Source organism: Haemorhous mexicanus, chromosome 6 (assembly GCF_027477595.1).
Source record: "Haemorhous mexicanus isolate bHaeMex1 chromosome 6, bHaeMex1.pri, whole genome shotgun sequence".
NCBI lineage: Eukaryota > Metazoa > Chordata > Aves > Passeriformes > Fringillidae > Haemorhous > Haemorhous mexicanus.
The window spans coordinates 28,422,354-28,439,604 of NC_082346.1; the positions used below are offsets into that span (position 1 = coordinate 28,422,354).

At 41.9% G+C, this 17,251-nt stretch overlaps 1 protein-coding gene across 3 annotated transcripts in view; it reads left to right on the forward strand.

The window, feature by feature from the left end:
* Window positions 1-17,236, forward strand: part of LOC132328985 (cytosolic phospholipase A2 beta-like) — a 30,373-nt gene extending 13,137 nt beyond the window's left edge. For all 3 annotated transcript variants that reach the window (XM_059849511.1, XM_059849509.1, XM_059849510.1), the window contains 14 exons: window positions 63-126; window positions 566-693; window positions 816-926; window positions 1,138-1,175; window positions 2,066-2,201; window positions 3,152-3,288; window positions 3,556-3,778; window positions 4,389-4,506; window positions 5,504-5,641; window positions 6,796-6,900; window positions 7,359-7,544; window positions 10,547-10,713; window positions 11,241-11,427; window positions 13,596-17,236. In XM_059849511.1, the coding sequence (XP_059705494.1) occupies window positions 63-126; window positions 566-693; window positions 816-926; window positions 1,138-1,175; window positions 2,066-2,201; window positions 3,152-3,288; window positions 3,556-3,778; window positions 4,389-4,506; window positions 5,504-5,641; window positions 6,796-6,900; window positions 7,359-7,544; window positions 10,547-10,713; window positions 11,241-11,427; window positions 13,596-13,834 (1,977 nt within the window). In that variant the 3' untranslated portion in view covers window positions 13,835-17,236. The remainder of the gene's footprint in view (window positions 1-62; window positions 127-565; window positions 694-815; window positions 927-1,137; window positions 1,176-2,065; window positions 2,202-3,151; window positions 3,289-3,555; window positions 3,779-4,388; window positions 4,507-5,503; window positions 5,642-6,795; window positions 6,901-7,358; window positions 7,545-10,546; window positions 10,714-11,240; window positions 11,428-13,595) is intronic.
* The last annotated feature ends 15 nt before the right edge of the window (window positions 17,237-17,251 follow it).

Sequence of the window (17,251 nt, forward strand, 5' to 3'; positions counted from 1 at the left end):
CATTATTTGCAGCAGATATGTGATCTGCTTTCTTCACCCTTTTCCATTTCTGCCTTTTACAGTCTCGTGAGGTTTGCTGCTTGGAAGTGCATGTAGACATTAACGAAAGCAGGAAATACTTGAAAGGTATGGCAATTTCTCTGTGAACTGAGGACGTGACCAAACCAGCCCTATTATAGTAATTCAGACCCAGATGGAGGCATTTTAGAGTACAGGGACAACTAAGAATGTTCTAAATTATGTAGAGGTAGTGATCCAAATAATAAAATGCAATGCATTGAAATGCCCTGAACTGCTCTGGACTGGTCTCTGTGTCTTTTCCTTGGGGCTATCAAGTTTGGACACAGTAGACTTTGCTGGTGGAAGTAAGAGATGATGCTGACTCTGGGAGCACTTTTATGGGGATAAAGGCAGGAGTACCAGGTCCTGTGCTGGAGAAGACTTGTCAGTGGGGTAGTTTACAGAGGAGCTACCACAGAAAATTACTCCACCAGAATAGCTTGCCAGCTTTGCTAGCTCTTTTGCCTGAGCAGTATTATTCTCTAAACAAGCGTGTTTTTACTAGAGGGTAAAAATCTCGTGCTTACGGTGCCTGCATCCCACGAGAGAACACAGAAGACGACAGAGGACACCGATACTTTCTACTTCCACTGCGTGAAGGCTTGGGAGCCAATTCTAAAAGTCAGGCTGCAGGTAATGGGCACCACACACCGCTACTGTTCATACTGCTTGCTTACTTCTGGTGTGACCAAAACAGCACAGAACTGCACTGTTTCTTCTCTGTGAATACAATCCATGCTTTTTGTTTTGTATAGAAAGTTTCTGATAAGGAAGATGACAACAGCAATTTAAGTGACACCTTAACGGTACCACTGAAATTTCTTCCTCTTGGACATAAAGTGAAAGTAACCCTTCCTGTAAGACATGTAAGTTTTTCAAAATTTGTGTCTGGAAAGAGGAGTAGAATAACTTTCACTATTTAACACATTAATATTAAAAAAAACCAAACCCAAAACAACAACCAAAAAGTATGCAGGGTGGCAGTGGTGGGACTTTTCAGGAGGCACTGAAAATCTGGATTCAAAACTTCTCTTTTTCCCTCCACTTATGTTCCTGCTCTCATCTCTTTGTTTACAGAATAACCCTCTGCAGTTGTACCTCCAACTAAATGCTTGGTAAGAGGACTGGCTTGTTTTTTTTCTCTAAAGGTTTTATTGCTCTTTGAACTGTGAAATCTAGAACAGAGTATCCTTTATTTAGATGTAAGGAATGCACAAGACTAGGGGCAAAATGTAGTGATATTTAAGTCATCATTAAAGTCACCACAACAGTTGAAAGCTAAATGTCCTCGGGGCAAAGGAGTCCCACCAAGATGCAAAAAAATTATCAGAGTTTCAAATGGTGAGAGACTTAGTCACTGAGTATTCTTTGCATCAAAGAATCAAAGACTGAGACTGGAGGCTTCTTCAAAAGGGGCACAGAAAGAAGGCAGAGGGAAAAGAGAATTTGAAATAACGAAACATCAGAGCCTATGTATTACCCAAAGGATGCATGTTCTCTTAAGGAAACAGACTTGTGGCTCTGCTGATATCAAGAGAAAGAAGTATAAACTAGGGAAGACAAAATGTTGCATTGTAAAATAATGTGTCAGACAAGAAACAAACAAAAATAATTTGAATATCTTTTTTCATTGTGCAGTTTCTGTATAAACCTGCAGTACAAATGCCCATGAAAGACTCTGTTAGGTTTAAGCTATCTTTTGCTCAGAAATCATACGAAGCAGAAATAGAAGGGACCTGGCTTACAAAGCTACTGAAAGTCACAGAAGCCCTTCTTTGTTTTTCATATTTATTAACCTTAGCTGACAGTAAATCTTACACTGAAGCAATAAAGAGACCATGTAGAAGCAAAGAAGTTGATTTCTTTGCAAATGAAAGATACATTTCTGTATAAATCAGAACCAAGAATCGGAATTTTTGATGAATTCATTAGATTGCAGTTGCTGAAAATAGATCCATATACATTTTAAACACCAATCCTGTGCCTCTGGATTTATTTGTTGCAGCACAGAAAAACTAGATGTGCGCTTAGGGTATGACCTGTGCCAAGGAGAGCAGGAGTTCCTGCATAAGAGGAAGAGAGTCGTTGCTGGTGCCCTGAAAAAGGTTCTTCATCTGGAAAGAGATCTACATGGACATGAGGTCTGTGCTTTGGAATCCAAGCATGGGGTGTGGGTCTATTGGATCAGGATTGGCACAACTCCTCTTGAAATTTCTAGTAATATTTACATGTTGCTAAAAAACCCATTGATTTGTGTGGCAGCAGAGCAGAGGCTCTCAGTATGGCATACCCCAGACTCCTCTGAAATTTCATCAGCTCAGGTATTCATCCCTCCAATCTTTTCAGTGGGCCACATAACAAGGATTTAATAATACCACTCTTCAAACACAGTTTCCAACAGTATGGTGCTGCAAGTCAGCAAGATATGAGACACTGTGTTAGATACAGCCTAGTAAGGCAACCCAAACCAATAGGAAAACAAGAGTATTGGAAATTCACCTCACAAAAATACTTATTAAATCAGTTTAATGTCATGTCTTTGGGCTTACTTTTTTTCTTTCTTCATTCTCAGAATGCTTCTGACAAAAAATAAACATTTTTTGTGGTGAAGAAAGGACATTAGAACATTTTGTACCAAGCTGAAATATGTTTTGTTGCCAAGATCCAGGGTGACTTTTTAAGGGAAAACTTATTTTCTTACTGGAATTATATTTGTTAAATGAACTCTGTCCAAAGAATCAGCAGCATTCAAAAAACTTCCTTAATCCATTTTAATTGCATTTATTGGCATTCGTTGTTGTTTATAATAAAATAATGTAATTATCTATTCTTAGTCTTATTGCAATTCCAATTACAGAGAGCAAAGGTAAGAAGGAAGTTTAAAATGACTGCATATTCAAACTCATCCAAGCCTTGGGGTTAAGAGTCTCCAGAGGTTAATTTCAGTAAGGTACTGGTAAAGATTGGCTAAGTGGTGATTTAATTCATTGTCCTCCAATGAATCTGCTGAAGAAATTCTGAGAGCTGTAATTAGACTTTTCCAAGTAGCGAGGGAGTAACTTTCTGAGAATAATCCTTGTGTTTTGGACAGGTCCCAGTAATAGCTGTTATGGCAACAGGTGGAGGTCTCAGAGCAATGTCAGCTATGTTTGGCCACCTCTTAGCTCTTCAGAAGCTAAATCTGTTGGACTGTGTCACCTATCTCACAGGGGCTTCTGGCTCTACATGGTGCGTATAGAAAACGAGATTGGATTTGGAATAACTGGGACTACTTTACCACACAGTGGGAGATGCATCTCTTTCAGACTTACATTGTTAACAAGTGAACATAAGTCCCTTGTGAAGCTCTTACTGTTGGCTCTCAATTATGACTTCAGTTTGAAGAGAATCAGGCTCACTGATTCTCTTTAATCGATTGAAGTGATTGTGTAAGTGTATCAATTTTCCAAATTCATCCAAATAAATGGGTGATTCTCTAACCTTTCTGCTCCTTAGGACCCTAGCAGACCTGTATGAGCATGCTGACTGGTCACAGAAGTCTCTGGAGGGGCCACTTAAAGCCGTAAAAGAACAAGTGACAAAATGCAAACTCAACCTTATGTCTATAGACCATCTGAAGTATTATCACAAGGAACTTGCTGAAAGGGCTAAAGCAGGACATGTCCCATCTTTTACAACTCTGTGGTCACTTGTGCAGGAGATGTTCTTGCATGAGCAGGTAGGAACATGGTCCTGCCACACATTTGGGAAACACCACTTTCTTTAGAGCCTTACTCTTCGAGGGCATGATGTAATGTGTGTAACATATCCAAAGAGACTGAGCCATCCCAATGTGATTTGTAAACTATGACAGAGGATCTTGTAGTCAGGATTTTTCAGAGTAGATAATCATTTGAAGGTGCTTCTGTCCTAGGGTGCCCAACAGCTAGTGACTTCTGTAGGCAAACTCCCAGAAAGAACTGAGGAATTCCCAGCCCCCACTCTCCCTGAAAAGTCAGATTTTTAAAGTCTGCTTCTAGTTTGACATTTAAAAGTTAGAGTAATTTGTCCCGATGTAAATATTAACCTCAACTTTAATAAAGATCTGTGGGATGCAGGCAGTCAAGGAACTTGGATATTCTAATGAAGAAGTTACTAGGTACCCAAAAGACAACCAGGAAGGAAAGTGCCGGAACATGAAGGAAAAGGTCTCTTAAAAAAATGTGACTTACAGATTCCTCTGCGTTGTAAAATATCTGTTATCAATCTTTAAATCTTTACTTGGGTAGATTGTGCCAGTGTTATGCTCTTACAGAGGTTTACTGTGATTTTTTTATCTCTCTGATTAGCCAAGAAAGTACAAACTCACAGACCAGCGCAAGGCACTGGAGCATGGGCAAAACCCACTGCCTTTCTATGCAGTCCTCAATGTGAAAGAGGAGAAGTTTGGTACTTTCAAATTTAGAGGTAGGTGTTCAGAGAGTTTCTTCTGATTCTGGGTATGGATTAAAGAGGATTTGGAGGGAGGTGTGTATGTGGCGAGAAAAAACATCAGTTGCTTGCCCTCGCTCAGTATTCATCTTTTAATAAAATGTTTGTCTTTTTTGCAAACTGCTTGGTTAGAAAGAGCACATCTGCTGGATAACAACATTAATGTCCAGCAGGACATTAATTAAAAATGAGTGGTGAAGTCTTATTTTTGCAACAGACACTGTGAGTGAGTGTGGGCAAATCATCTGATTTTTTTCCTGCCATGCCTATAAAATGGCTTTGATGCTTCCTTAGTTTCTAGGGGTGCTGTGAAATGTAATTATCACTTCCTAAATAGGGCACTGATCAGGGTATGAAAATGGACTGGAATATGATTGCTGTGGTGGGTGTGGTATGACATCCTTTTAATGGATACAGGCCACATTCAACAAAAGGTGTTAAAAGCAGTAGATACTGAAAAGAAAAGCAATTAATCCTTATGTTTATTTAGGTTTATAACTACTGTTTCACTGTAATGCTTGTGCAGGACAGCTTGAGCCAGGAAACTGCACATCCATACCACACTGTAATTTCTAGTGTCATGTTGATGTGTCTTCAGGCTTCTTTGTTATATCTTGCAGACTGGCACTTTTGGGTTAAAAGAGCTTTCATGCCAGTCACTCCTTGCAATTCACACCACTCTTGCATGAAGTACAGTTGGTGCTCTTGATTTAGAGAGGAAACAGTGATCTCAGAATCTTCATATAGAAATAAATATCTAAGCATTTGAACCTAATGTTAGAGCTTTTCTGAGTTGAAGAAGCTGGTTGCTTTTGGTTGCAAATAATATCTCAGTTTGTATGGAAGTAGGCAGTGCAGCTTGCAGTACAAATGTGCAGATCGTAGAGAGCTGCTGAGGCAAGCAAGACCCTTGGGAAGGTTTTGGGGTTTTATTTTTATTGCAGCAAACATGCCTCATGTAAATTCTTTGTAGAGTGGGCAGATTTCTCTCCTTACGAAGTGGCCATACCAAAATATGGAGCCTCCATTCCTTCAGAATATTTTGACAGCGAGTTCTTCATGGGAAGGAGAGTGAAGAAGCTGCCAGAATCTCGGATCTGCTATCTGGAAGGTGACATAGCAGTGCTATGTAGTTAATCACAGCATCGTAGAAAGTGTGATATTTGCTAGCCACAGGCACAACACTCCTTGCCAGCACTTCTGCTTCAGGTCTTAAATCAATGGGCTTTCGTACACTTCTGATCTTTGTGTATCTTCTTTCCTCCTGTCCGCCCTTTTCACCTGGGTAGATTTGGGAAAGTTGCAGCATGATTCCTGTTCCATCGTCTAAACCAAACAGATGTTGGAAGAGGCAAGTTGAGGAAATAAGCATTCCTTCCCTGATCACTCTCCAACTCTTCAACTTCATAACATAGATTTCTAGACAAAGCGTTACTGGGGTAGAATTGGAAGAAGCTGAGAGTAAAATATGTCATCTAGAACAAGCCATCTGAGCTCTGTGGCTTGAGGATGGTGTCACTAATCTTCTCTGCTCATAAGGATGAAGGAGGGTCTTTTGACCTCCAACAACTAGTTTGACTGGCCATTTTGCCACCAAATGTGAAGAAAGGGAAAAAGCAGCTAGTAGAGGAACCTATCTGTCTCAGGCGGATTTAAAATCCTTATAAGTGTTTTAGTTTTGATACCAAAAACAAGGGTAGCGATAAAACCTCCATATTTATCTCACTGTGGAGTCTGATAGAGATTCAATTTATTCCTCATGTAAGTACCTGGCATAGAGCTTAATGAGGAGGGATGGTTCTTTTCCAAAAGCAGACTCCCAGATGGAGCCAATTCTATTTTGAACCTGGACCAGCTGCACTCCACAGAAACAAAACATGCCTGGAAGGAAGAAAACGAGTCTTAGATCAATTTAAATAATAAATCAGTTTAAAGAAGGCCTTTATGCTTACATAGCTTCACCGTGCTTTCAAAGCCTGCTTTCTTTCACAGTTACACAGGAAACTTTCTACATCATCATTTGACTGATATCTCTTATTTTGTTACTCTGGGCAATGCAGTGAACGTTCTGTGTGTAGTGACCTCCTGAGAAAGAGATCTGAAGTGCTTACACCACAGTGTTTGAACTCTCTGAGAACTGCTGTTTAAGTTGTGTCATGATGGGGTCAGGTTGGGTGGGATAACAATGTGTAGCATGGATATTTGCAACAGTGAGTGGTTAACATGCGATGGTGCAGTACTTTTCCCATGTGGTTTGACTTGCAGGTCTTTGGACAAACATCTTTACTAGGAATTTGCTGGATGGCTTGTACTGGTCCTCAAATTCAAATGAATTCTGGGAACGATGGTCCCAAGATATGGTAGATATAGGTAAGAGTTTCTAAAGTGTTGCCTCACTCTGGATCTTCCAGCATGATTTTAATCTGTATCAGAATGATTGCTATGTCCTTTTCTCTTTTCTCTGCTCTCTTTTCACCAGAGGCATGCTTCATGTTAGTACAAATGTTTTTCATTTAAAGTTTCCTCGTGGTCTGCTAAATGGCTCTGCCTGTTACTGCAAATGAGAAGCTTGGCTTTTACTTGTGGGCAAAAGTACAAAGCCAGTATGTCATTTGAAGAGTAAAACACAAACAATGTTTCTGCTTTAAAGAAAACTAAATATCTCTTTGGTAAATGACGTGGGTCACGCACACGCACGCAGCCTGCACGAAACAGGGATGAGAGTGATCCACAAGAAGACAACAAGGGCACCTAGCCAGCAGAGGTGTCTGGCAGGGCAGATATCTGTTGTTTTTTTTCTCTATCTCATGGTTTCTTCTCTATTTCAGAGAAACATTCTCCTGAGGAAGACGTTACTGTCATTGAGCCTCCATCTTGTTTGTCAGGAAAGTTGTATGAAATGTTTCAGGACATCATGACCAAGCGCCCACTACTGGGAAAGTCTCATAACTTCCTGAGAGGCTTAGAGTTTCATAAGGATTATATCCATCAGAAAAAATTTATTGAATGGAAAGGTAACTGCAACAAAGAGTTAGCTGCACTGTGCAGGTAACATCTCAGATTTTGTTTTTCAGACTTTGGAAAACTCATATTTGTTTCAGGGTTTGGAAATTGGCTGAGTTGGACCTATGTTCATGTTATCTGTTTCTTTAGGGTAACAGGTTAAAATTAACTAGTCTGTGGGCTGCTCTTTCACTTCCAGAAGATACCTGTAATTTGGGTCAAGAAGTGCTTTTCTACGGGAAGTTTGTCCCTCTGCATAGGTACAGTAAACAAAAGATTTAGGAAGGGCAGAATCTTTTGAGGTCAAGAAACAAAGGTAATACCAGAAGCATAAAATAGCAGGTTATTATGTGGATCAGATGAAGGAAAGGACTAGTTGCAAGCATGTGGTTGTCCATATGTCTGGTTATCCATCCAGAGACCTCTCTTTAACCCCTCAGAAACAGAAATACCAAATCCAGCTACAGAAAGTTTAAGTCACATGGGTTTAGACTTTAAATGTTAGAAAACCAGATACACAGACTTGATTTATAAATTGAAGAGCCATTTTCTATGGCCTTTGCTCTGTAGGCAGGCAGCAATAGTCTTACCTCAAAACCTATGAAACAATGTGAAATGATAGCAAGATGATGGAGCTGCATCAGAACCCTTCCTATAATCCCAGCATCTTCATATATTCCATGATCATGTAGCAATGTGGGAGTCCCCCACATTATTGAGGTTAATCTGACTGCAGCAAGAAAGCACACGTTCTCTGCCTTCTCTGAGCCCTTCTCTTTGGCACCTTGCATTTTCTCTCCCATTTTAGGCAAGTTACAATGTGTTTTGTCCCTCTCTGCCCTTGCTACACAGTTTGCTGACAATGGCGAGAGATGGTGGTGCTCTTCTGTGGATTAAGGCAGAGCCCACAGTGTGCTATCTGCTTTTCAAATGTTCAGTAAGCAAAATGTCTGGGTCCTGAAAGGGTCTGCACTGAGAAAACAAATGAAAGAAGGAGAAAAAACAAGTAGCATAAGAAGGGTGGGTGAGAGAAGGAGCCAGCAAATAGCTTCAGAAGGTGGATGAAGGATGAAACTGACAGTCAGTAAATGTTAAAAAACATCACTGTCCTTATATTTGCTGACAGTTTTGTAAAGACAAATGGGTAGAAGCAGATTTCAAGGGGAATTTAAGGAAGCGAGCATAGGAACACTAATGACTATCTCAGGGTTAGATATTCTACAAATAAAGTAAAATATGTGGAAAGCATGAAATCCAGAGTGGGAAAAGAGAAACTGAAAGTCTGGAGTGGGAAATATTATTGGGTTTTCCATCTTATTTTTGCTGCCTTTGTAAGATCAAGCCAAACCCAGGTATGGATCCATCTCCAGGAGTAAGAGGAGATGCCAGGTCTGTGAGCAGAAATGAATCTTGTGGTAGATGAAGTCTTGAGAATAGAGCTTTGTTTTAAAAGCTTCCCTGCAGCTCAGGTTATCTGACATATTAAAACAAGACTTTCCATGCCTAATTTTCTAATAATAATCTGGAATAATATTCCAGATTAAAAATAATAAATCCTAATAATCTGAAATTAGCTTAATGCCTTTACTCTACTCTCAGGCTTCCAAGGATATTTCTGAGACAGGATTTCTTTAAAATCTCTATTTTGATGTGGGATAAAAGAGGGGATTCTCACAAGAAAAGTGTCTAGCTGTAGTTCACATACACAGTCATGAATAAATGCTGCAAAGTTCCATCTCTGTGATAAGAAAACAGGGGTAATGGAATTTCATCTAAAAATGTTCACTGGGCCAAGTAAAACTAAAAAGTATGCTCTGTTTCTTCTGTGAGGGACTGCAAGCAAATGTCTCTTATTACAGTTAAATCTGTGAATTCTCAGCAGCCTTGAATGCTAAAATAAGCACATTTTGTTAAGACTTGACAGGGAGGGAATGGAAAAATTATGAATTATTACTTCAAGCTGGTGTGAAACATTCCAGGCTATGGAACAAGCTAGATTTACTCTGCATGGTTTAAATCAACACTACAGAATGAGGCCAAGGAAGCAGAGCATTTGAATGAATTGAAATGCTGAAACTTAGCAACAGTATTTCTGTGATCAACAGCTTCTTAAAATGCCTAAACACAATTATTTGAGGCTCAGGTATTCTGCTCTGGGCTTTACTGCCTCATTTTGTGAACTTGAGGAACACTCTCAAACCACTATTTTGATATTTAAAACCATGGCAAAATGTTCCCTGTTCCAAGGGATTGAAAGTGTACTGGAGGAGCAGTAAAGAACTTGCTGTCTACAGGGCAAGCTGGTGGGGCTGCTAGCAGAGAAGTAAGAGTCCAGCTATCAGAAACTGGCTTTAGATTTCAATTTACCTGTTGGTAAATTGGCATTAATGTGAGGTTTAATTAATTCAAGCAGTATTTTAAGCTGTTGGTAGGTGATGTTGTATGCATGATGTGGTATTTTTTTGCAGCATGGCTAAGACAGTTTATATGACATTACTGAAAGCAAGTTGAAGTCAGACTTTTCAACCCGAGAGAGGGATTGAAAGCAAACCCTGAGAAGGCAAAAGCAAAAAAAGAGCAATGCAGAAAAAAAAAAAAAAAGTGCAATGATGTATTGCATTTGTTAGTTGTGTTGCTACACTGTGAAATTGTTTTTGTTGTTTGCATTTTTCCCAGTTCTTAGGGGGAAAAAAAAATCTGTTGAAGTCTGTATTCTGTGAAAAATGACTCCCCAGAGCAGCTGTGAGGTCAGTGGAGTCTCTGTCTCACCTGTCCTCTGTCTGGCTGCCCCACAGCCTGCCTTTGGGAGAGTTTGGAAACAGGCCAGGTGTGTCCAGATGTGCAGTTTGAAGGGCATGCTCCTGAGGCCGTGTTTGTGGGCTCATGTTGTGGAGGGAGGTGACCCCAGTCTGGAGGGTAACCAAGGAGCTGCCCTTAGCATGTAGCACAGACAGAATTACTCACTCTTTCTTTCCTAAAAATGCACCACTAACTATATGAAAATGTTTTTCAGACACTGTGCTGGATGGTTTCCCTAACAATCTGACACCGCTGCAGAAATACCTGTGTCTGATAGATGTTGGCTATTTCATCAACACCAGTGGTGCAGCACTTTTCAAGCCAGAGAGGAATGTAGATGTCATCATATCCCTTGATTATGGTTTGGGACATGTGTTCAAGGTGAGAAGATTAACTTACTCTGCCCTTTGCTGAGGAAAACTCTTCTTGTCTTATTAAAACTTTTAAGTAAGTGGCGGTCTAAATCTTAATCATATATCACCATACCTTGAAGGAGGAAAGAAACTTCCTTCAAGAATGGAACTACAGAAACTGTTAGGCTCTTTTTTCTGTAGGGGATTACAACATATACTTCCAAGAATCCTCAGGGAATTGCAGTAACAATTGTTTGCTGGAGACATGCCTGTGACCTCTCCTGGTCTGTCATGATGAATTCCAAGTGTGACTTCGGGTCATTCACTTGGGCTTGTAAAAAATGTTACAGGGTGATAAGTGTCATTGGTCTGACTTGGTCAAAAGTAAGGTTGTACTGTGGCTACTTTGGACTGCACATTCACAGTGTTTGTACTGCACTACACATTTCATAGTGTTTCTAGGGAATGAGTTAAGATGCCATTGTGTTCCAGGATACCTGAGTAAACCTGATTCTTTTCTTAGAGCTTTAACTCCATGACATTCTGTGTCCACAGCAATTAGAGATGACATACAAATATTGCAAGATACAAAACATCCCATTCCCCAAAGTGGAGCTAAGTCCAGAAGAAGAGAAGAACCCAAAGGAATGTTACATATTTGCGGATGCAGAGGACCCCAGAGCACCTATAGTAATCCATTTTCCCTTGGTGAATGACACCTTTAAGGAATTCAAGGAGCCAGGTAAATGCAGTGAACGGAACTGCGCACTGTGCTCTACCCCGGTACGTGTTACGTGTCCACTGATGGCAGGCAGAAGAGCAGCCTCCATACTCCTGCTGGTTGTTCTCCACTGGAGAAGCATGGAGGACACAGTCCTGGGCAACTCAGTGCCACACTGCCTCCTCCAGCCCTGCCTGTGGCAGATGGGTCATGTCACTGTCCCTTGGAGCAGGTCTTCCTCACTTGTGCCTGATGCCATGTCCTGCCAAGAGAGATGTGCAGAGTGCTGGAATTTTTCTGGCACTGGGAAGAGGGAGAGTAAAGAAAGGCCCAGAGAGAACAGGGAGATAAAGGTCTCCTGAAGGACCTGCTGGTGGGCTGGAAAGCAGCAGCAGGAGCTGGCCTTTGGGCCATCTAGCCCCAGAGCTGGCCTTGCACCCCTGTCTTCCCCAGGCTGCCTGGGGTGAGCTCCTTCCAGCTTTACCCAAAATTTATTGGGGCCCACAGTGGGACCAGAGCAAAATGGAAGTCTCTGAGGGAGCATTTAGGAAGGGTAGGAATAGCAGCAAAAATTAAAGGTACTTTTCTGCTCTGATATTCAGTGATGCTCTGTGAATATGTACAGTAAGAGCTAAATCAAGAAAATCACATTTAGAAACTCAGTGGATGAAAAGAGGAGATGCTCTGTAGAGGGAGCTAGGCTTGTTCAGTGGAGGCTGGAAATGATCCAAATGGCAATGTGGGGTGAGATCCAGCCCATGAGCAGTGGGGGGCAGGTAAAGGAGGCGAAAATTTTGGAATCTCTCTAAATGAAAAATAGATGAGATGCTGTGGAGCAGAGCAGCTGTTGCCAGTTCTCTGTGCTCCAGGCCCAAACTGGTGAGCTCTGACACTCACCTGCGTCTCTTGGCAGTCGCTGATTCATCCATCAAGCTGACAACCAGCAACTGATGTGGGTGGTTGGAGGAGGGGGCCCTTGGCAACCTGCTTGCATGGATTTCAAGTTTAACAGTGGAGCTTTTTGTTTCTAGGGGGATGAGAGACATCTTGTGGAATGTGGGTAGTTATTTTTCTTGTTTTTAACTATTTAAATTCTGAAAGGACTCAGCCTGTGAAGTGCCCATTTGCAGTGCAGCAGTATAACTCTCTTTGCTTTGGTGTGCTTGAGGCAGATGCAGCTTTATCTGGATGCAGACAGCACAGATAATACATCTCTCTAAGTATTGTGAGGCTCAGTGAAGTAACATTGGATATTTTTAATTCAGCCACTTCTCCTGGTAGTCTGTGCCTAGCACCCTGAGATCCTGCTGTTCAGAAGCCACTAGGTCAGACTAACACTTGCTGTGTATCAAGCACAATTCTTGTGTCTTTTTCATGAGGTTCTGGTTGAAATCATAAGGAATATCTCAGCAGTCTGTTTGTAGACCTGCTGATAGTCGTCTCACATTACATTAGCGTTTTGGACGTATTTGGTTCAGACTGCAAGGAGATAGGCAAACAAACCAGCAAAAAAAATTGAAGAAAAAAATTTTGTAGAAATGTAAATATGAGACCAAAGTCCTCGGTGCAGGTAATTAGGGGGTCCTTTTAAGCAATAGCATTGATGTAACAGGTAGTATAGATGTTGCCAATTCCAAGAGACATAACCTGAGGCCAGGCTGGAGTTTGCTGACAGTCTGATGTAGGATGCTCTGGTCCCTCTGCACTCTACAACAGGCAGTCCTGTGGTTGGCATCACAAGGTCTCCTTGTATGTACTAGGCTGTCCACTCACTCTAGCTGGCAGGCATGCACTTGTCACCACTAATCCAGGGGCAGTCATGGATTTTGAAAGGTGTTCCAGGTGTGTGTCTTTGTCTGAGAATCAGACTTACAGGATTTGGGAATGGATGTGGACCCATGGCCGTGCTGCCTAGGAATGATGTCTGCAGGGGCAGGACAAGGAGGAATGTAAGAATTTGTGCCAGCTCTGCTGAGGGATTTCCAGGTCTGAGCTTTAGCAGGAGGGGAGGGAGGAGTAACTGGGAAAATAGACCAGAAATGGCTCTTTCAAGCTGTGGAGTGTGTTTGCAGTATTTCCTGGGGGCTGTTTTTAACAGTAGGTCCTGCCAAGTAGATCAGTCCCCTACTACACTGAGTGATAGTACTCCAGATTAATCTCATTGTGGTGGCTTTTGTCTTTCCTTGCAGGGGTGAAGCGTGGTCACTCAGAGATGGAAGAAGGCAAAGTAAATCTGGAGAACAACTGCTCACCGTACTACCTCATTAGGCTAATTTACTCCTCTGAAAATTTTGATAAACTTGTGAACCTGAGCAAATACAACATTCTCAATAACAAAGACCTGCTCCTCCAGGCCATCAGGAGTGCTGTAGAAAGAAGGAAAAGCAGAAGGACTGGGAATTTCTCCAGCTACTCTGGATATCCCTAGGCTGGGTTTTTGCCCTGTTCCCCACTGAAGGCTATGGCAGCACATTGCAACACATCACATCACAGTCACGTTACAACATATCACAGTGTTCATCCTTTGCAGAAAACTGATGAAACCTGTACATTTCTCACCTTGCCGTGTTCAGGCTCCCAGCTTTCAGCAGGGTTTTTCTCCTTCTCCCACATTTTCAGACCACAAGAGTCTCGCAATGTGGTCTTACTTGTTAAGAAATTAGGGTCCTGCTAGGCAGAGATCTCCCAGGATCTCCTTGATGTTACAGTATATATATGGTGGTGGTGATAGTTCTTTGTATGAGCCTGTCCCTTCAACCCTGAGCCCATTGCTGGTGTCCTTTCAAGACTTGATTACAGATCAAGTCCTGGCCATTTGCATTCAGTGATGTCCAGATTTTCAGATAGGCTGAGCAACTAGAATTTGCACTGAATTGGTGGGCTCAGCTTTGAAGTCAGGCATATATATGTGAAAAGCAGCCAAACTGCAGTGTGGACAACTGCACTCTGTCTGGCCTATTTCCCTTGCTGATTTAGAAGTTACTCCTTTTTTCCATTCCCCTGCAAGACTTTGGCAGAGAAATGCTGCTCCAGACCACCACATCGGGGGTGGTTACATTTCAAAAGAGAGGGCAGTAACAGCAGTGAGTGAGCACAGCTCCTTCGAGCATTGGCTGCAGGAAAAGTTCTGCATAAAGCACATGTGATTGTATTGATTTATATCAGCAGTGCCTTTTTGGATTAAAATGTCAAGAGCCTGAAACAAGTTTTTCATAGCAGAAGTTTGAGAGGAATAATTACCATAGAGTCAAGTATATTTAATTTAGTGATCGTGACTGAGACGTAAGCTGGTTCTCCTTACAGATGTAAACTGAATGTAGGACAACATAACTCACTAACAGAGTGCAGAGCCATTGTATTTTCACACACAGAAGATTTTCCCTTTATATTCTTCTACCCCTAACATCACAGGCAAAGTATTTTTAATAGGTGCTACATAAAATAGAGCACAAATTAAAAAAAAAATAGGACACACATTTTCCTCCTTGCTGGTGGAAAATATTTGGAAAATGACGCCTGGTTTTCATTTGCTTTGGAATGCAGTGAGAGACTTTGCCTTGAGCTAGAAGCTTGGAACATCTTTATGGCACTCCACTAGATTAAAAAGATCATAGGGAAGGATGCTGAGCAATATAAAACAGAGCTTCACAGAAGTCGGAGAAGTTTGCAAATTTCCTCACACTGAAGGATTTGGACCTGCTTCTGGATTTTTTTTCCAAACACAGCATATTCATCAGGACTTCCAAGGAAAATCTTACATATTTCTTCTGTGTTGGAAATTTACTTGAGATCTAGAATTAGTTGTACTTGAAATCCAAAATCAGACAAAGAACAAGGAAGAGGGGTCTGTCTTTTTGGTATACACAGACAATATTGAAGCTCAAAGAGAGACCATTTACAAAAGACTTGATTGTCTGAAGCCTGCATCTACTAAATGCTGCTTCTGCTGCAATGGCCATGGCTGGGGTTTAGCAATGCTTCTTGTACAATGTTTACTTGCTGAGCTAAGGAACACACCCAGAACTGAGGAGCCTCAACGGCTGCAGTACAACTCTACCTTGGGATTCAGATCATTAGAAGTTAACAACTAATCAGATACTGGCTGCAAGACAAAATATAAAGAGCCATTTTGAGTTGGGAGTTGATCCAGCTGGATCTGTTACTTTTGCACAGGAGAGCAGCATGTCCTGGCGCAGCATTGTGTGGCACATACAAGCCCACATGGCTCTGTGCACACACGTGCACAGGGTGTGCAGCATTCCCATGCTCCTCTGGCTGCTCCTAGAAAGCCCTGCTGCTGCAAAAAGATATTGCTGTTGTGTCCCTGGGCTACAGAGAACAATCTGTAACCCTTGTGAGCCTTGGCAGCACGTACGCAGCAGCGAGGCAGCTCAGCCACACTGAGAAAACTTGATTTTGGTCTTCTAAAATGCTCCACAGACTAATAATTGGAGCATGTTTGGTGCATTCATAGTGCTGCTAATACAAACAGAAAGACCCAGTAAAATGTGAAGGAGCCACAAAACCACAAGGTTTTCAGGTAACCCAGAGCTGGTTTGCAGAATTGCAGAATTACCGTTCTGAGGAGCTGTTAAATCCTGTTACAAAGGGAGGGTGGGAGGGAGGGAGCTGTGGGTGGGGAAGGTGGTGTGACTGCTGGGAGAACTGTCACCAGTGGTTTTGCCAACACTTAAAATCAGGTTGGGAACTGCTGTCTAATCTTGCAGCCAGAGGCACAGACAGGCATGTTCCCCTTCATTTCTCTGGTGCCCCATGTGGTACCTCTGTAGCCTTAAATTATAATAGCTTTTTCAAATATAATTTTGTATTTCAGAGCCTGAAATTATGTGAGGGCTGTATCATTGCCCATCAGAGTGCCTTTTTGTTTCATTTTGCTTGCCTTTTTGTTTTTGTAACATGATGTGGATGTGGCATATGGGAACACAGTTTAGTGGTGGACATGGCAGCGCTGATTTAACAGTTGGACTGGATGGTTGTAGAGGTCTCTTCCAACCTAAATGATACTGTGGTTCTGTGACATTGGAGGAGTGTGTTGCTGGCTTGATGGTGTAGTAGGAGGACCTGGAGGGCATTTGTGAGCACAGAGGCTGCTGGAGAATTCTGCAGGTTGGAGGGACCTACACCTGGCACAGTCTTGTCTGTGCAGCTTGTGGGAAGTGGTGGCTGGCACAGGTTGTCCCTCAAAGCACTCCTGAGCTGGGGTTCAGAGCATGCTGATTTGCTCTGCCCCCACACCACAGGAATGTAAGGCATAGTTTCAGTGGCATAAGGCTGATCAGAGACCTGTGCTCAGGACTGGTCCTTGTTCCCTTTAGAGTAAACATGGAGTCTGAGGGCCTCTGAAATTGTGTGTGGTTGTTCCTCAGAGGTGTGGTTTTGTTTTTTTCCTTGGCCGCATTCTTGCCTGCCTAGTACCACGTGTTGTGCTGTGACTGAACAGAGTGCATGCAAACCAAATCAGACACTGCCAGGAGAAAGCTGCCTCTCTCTGCATCTCACCAACAAAAGCACCTGCCATACTTACAAACCAGGCCTTGCTGGTCTGGTGTTGTGTTGCTTAACTGCTGAAGATGGACGCATGCCTGCCAAAAAACCTTATCCGAAATACACCCCAGATCACTGCTCTCTGATGAACATTTTGCTGGAAAAACCCCCAAAATACAGAGCATGCTGTCTGCTGCCAAACACAAAGGAAATGAGACTGTTCTTATAACTATTACCTGCTCTTCATAGAAATTGCTTGCTTGTGTCTTTTAACTGTTTAATAATATATTAATGAAAAATAAAATATTGCAAAAGAGCACCAGAACCATGAGAGTCCTTA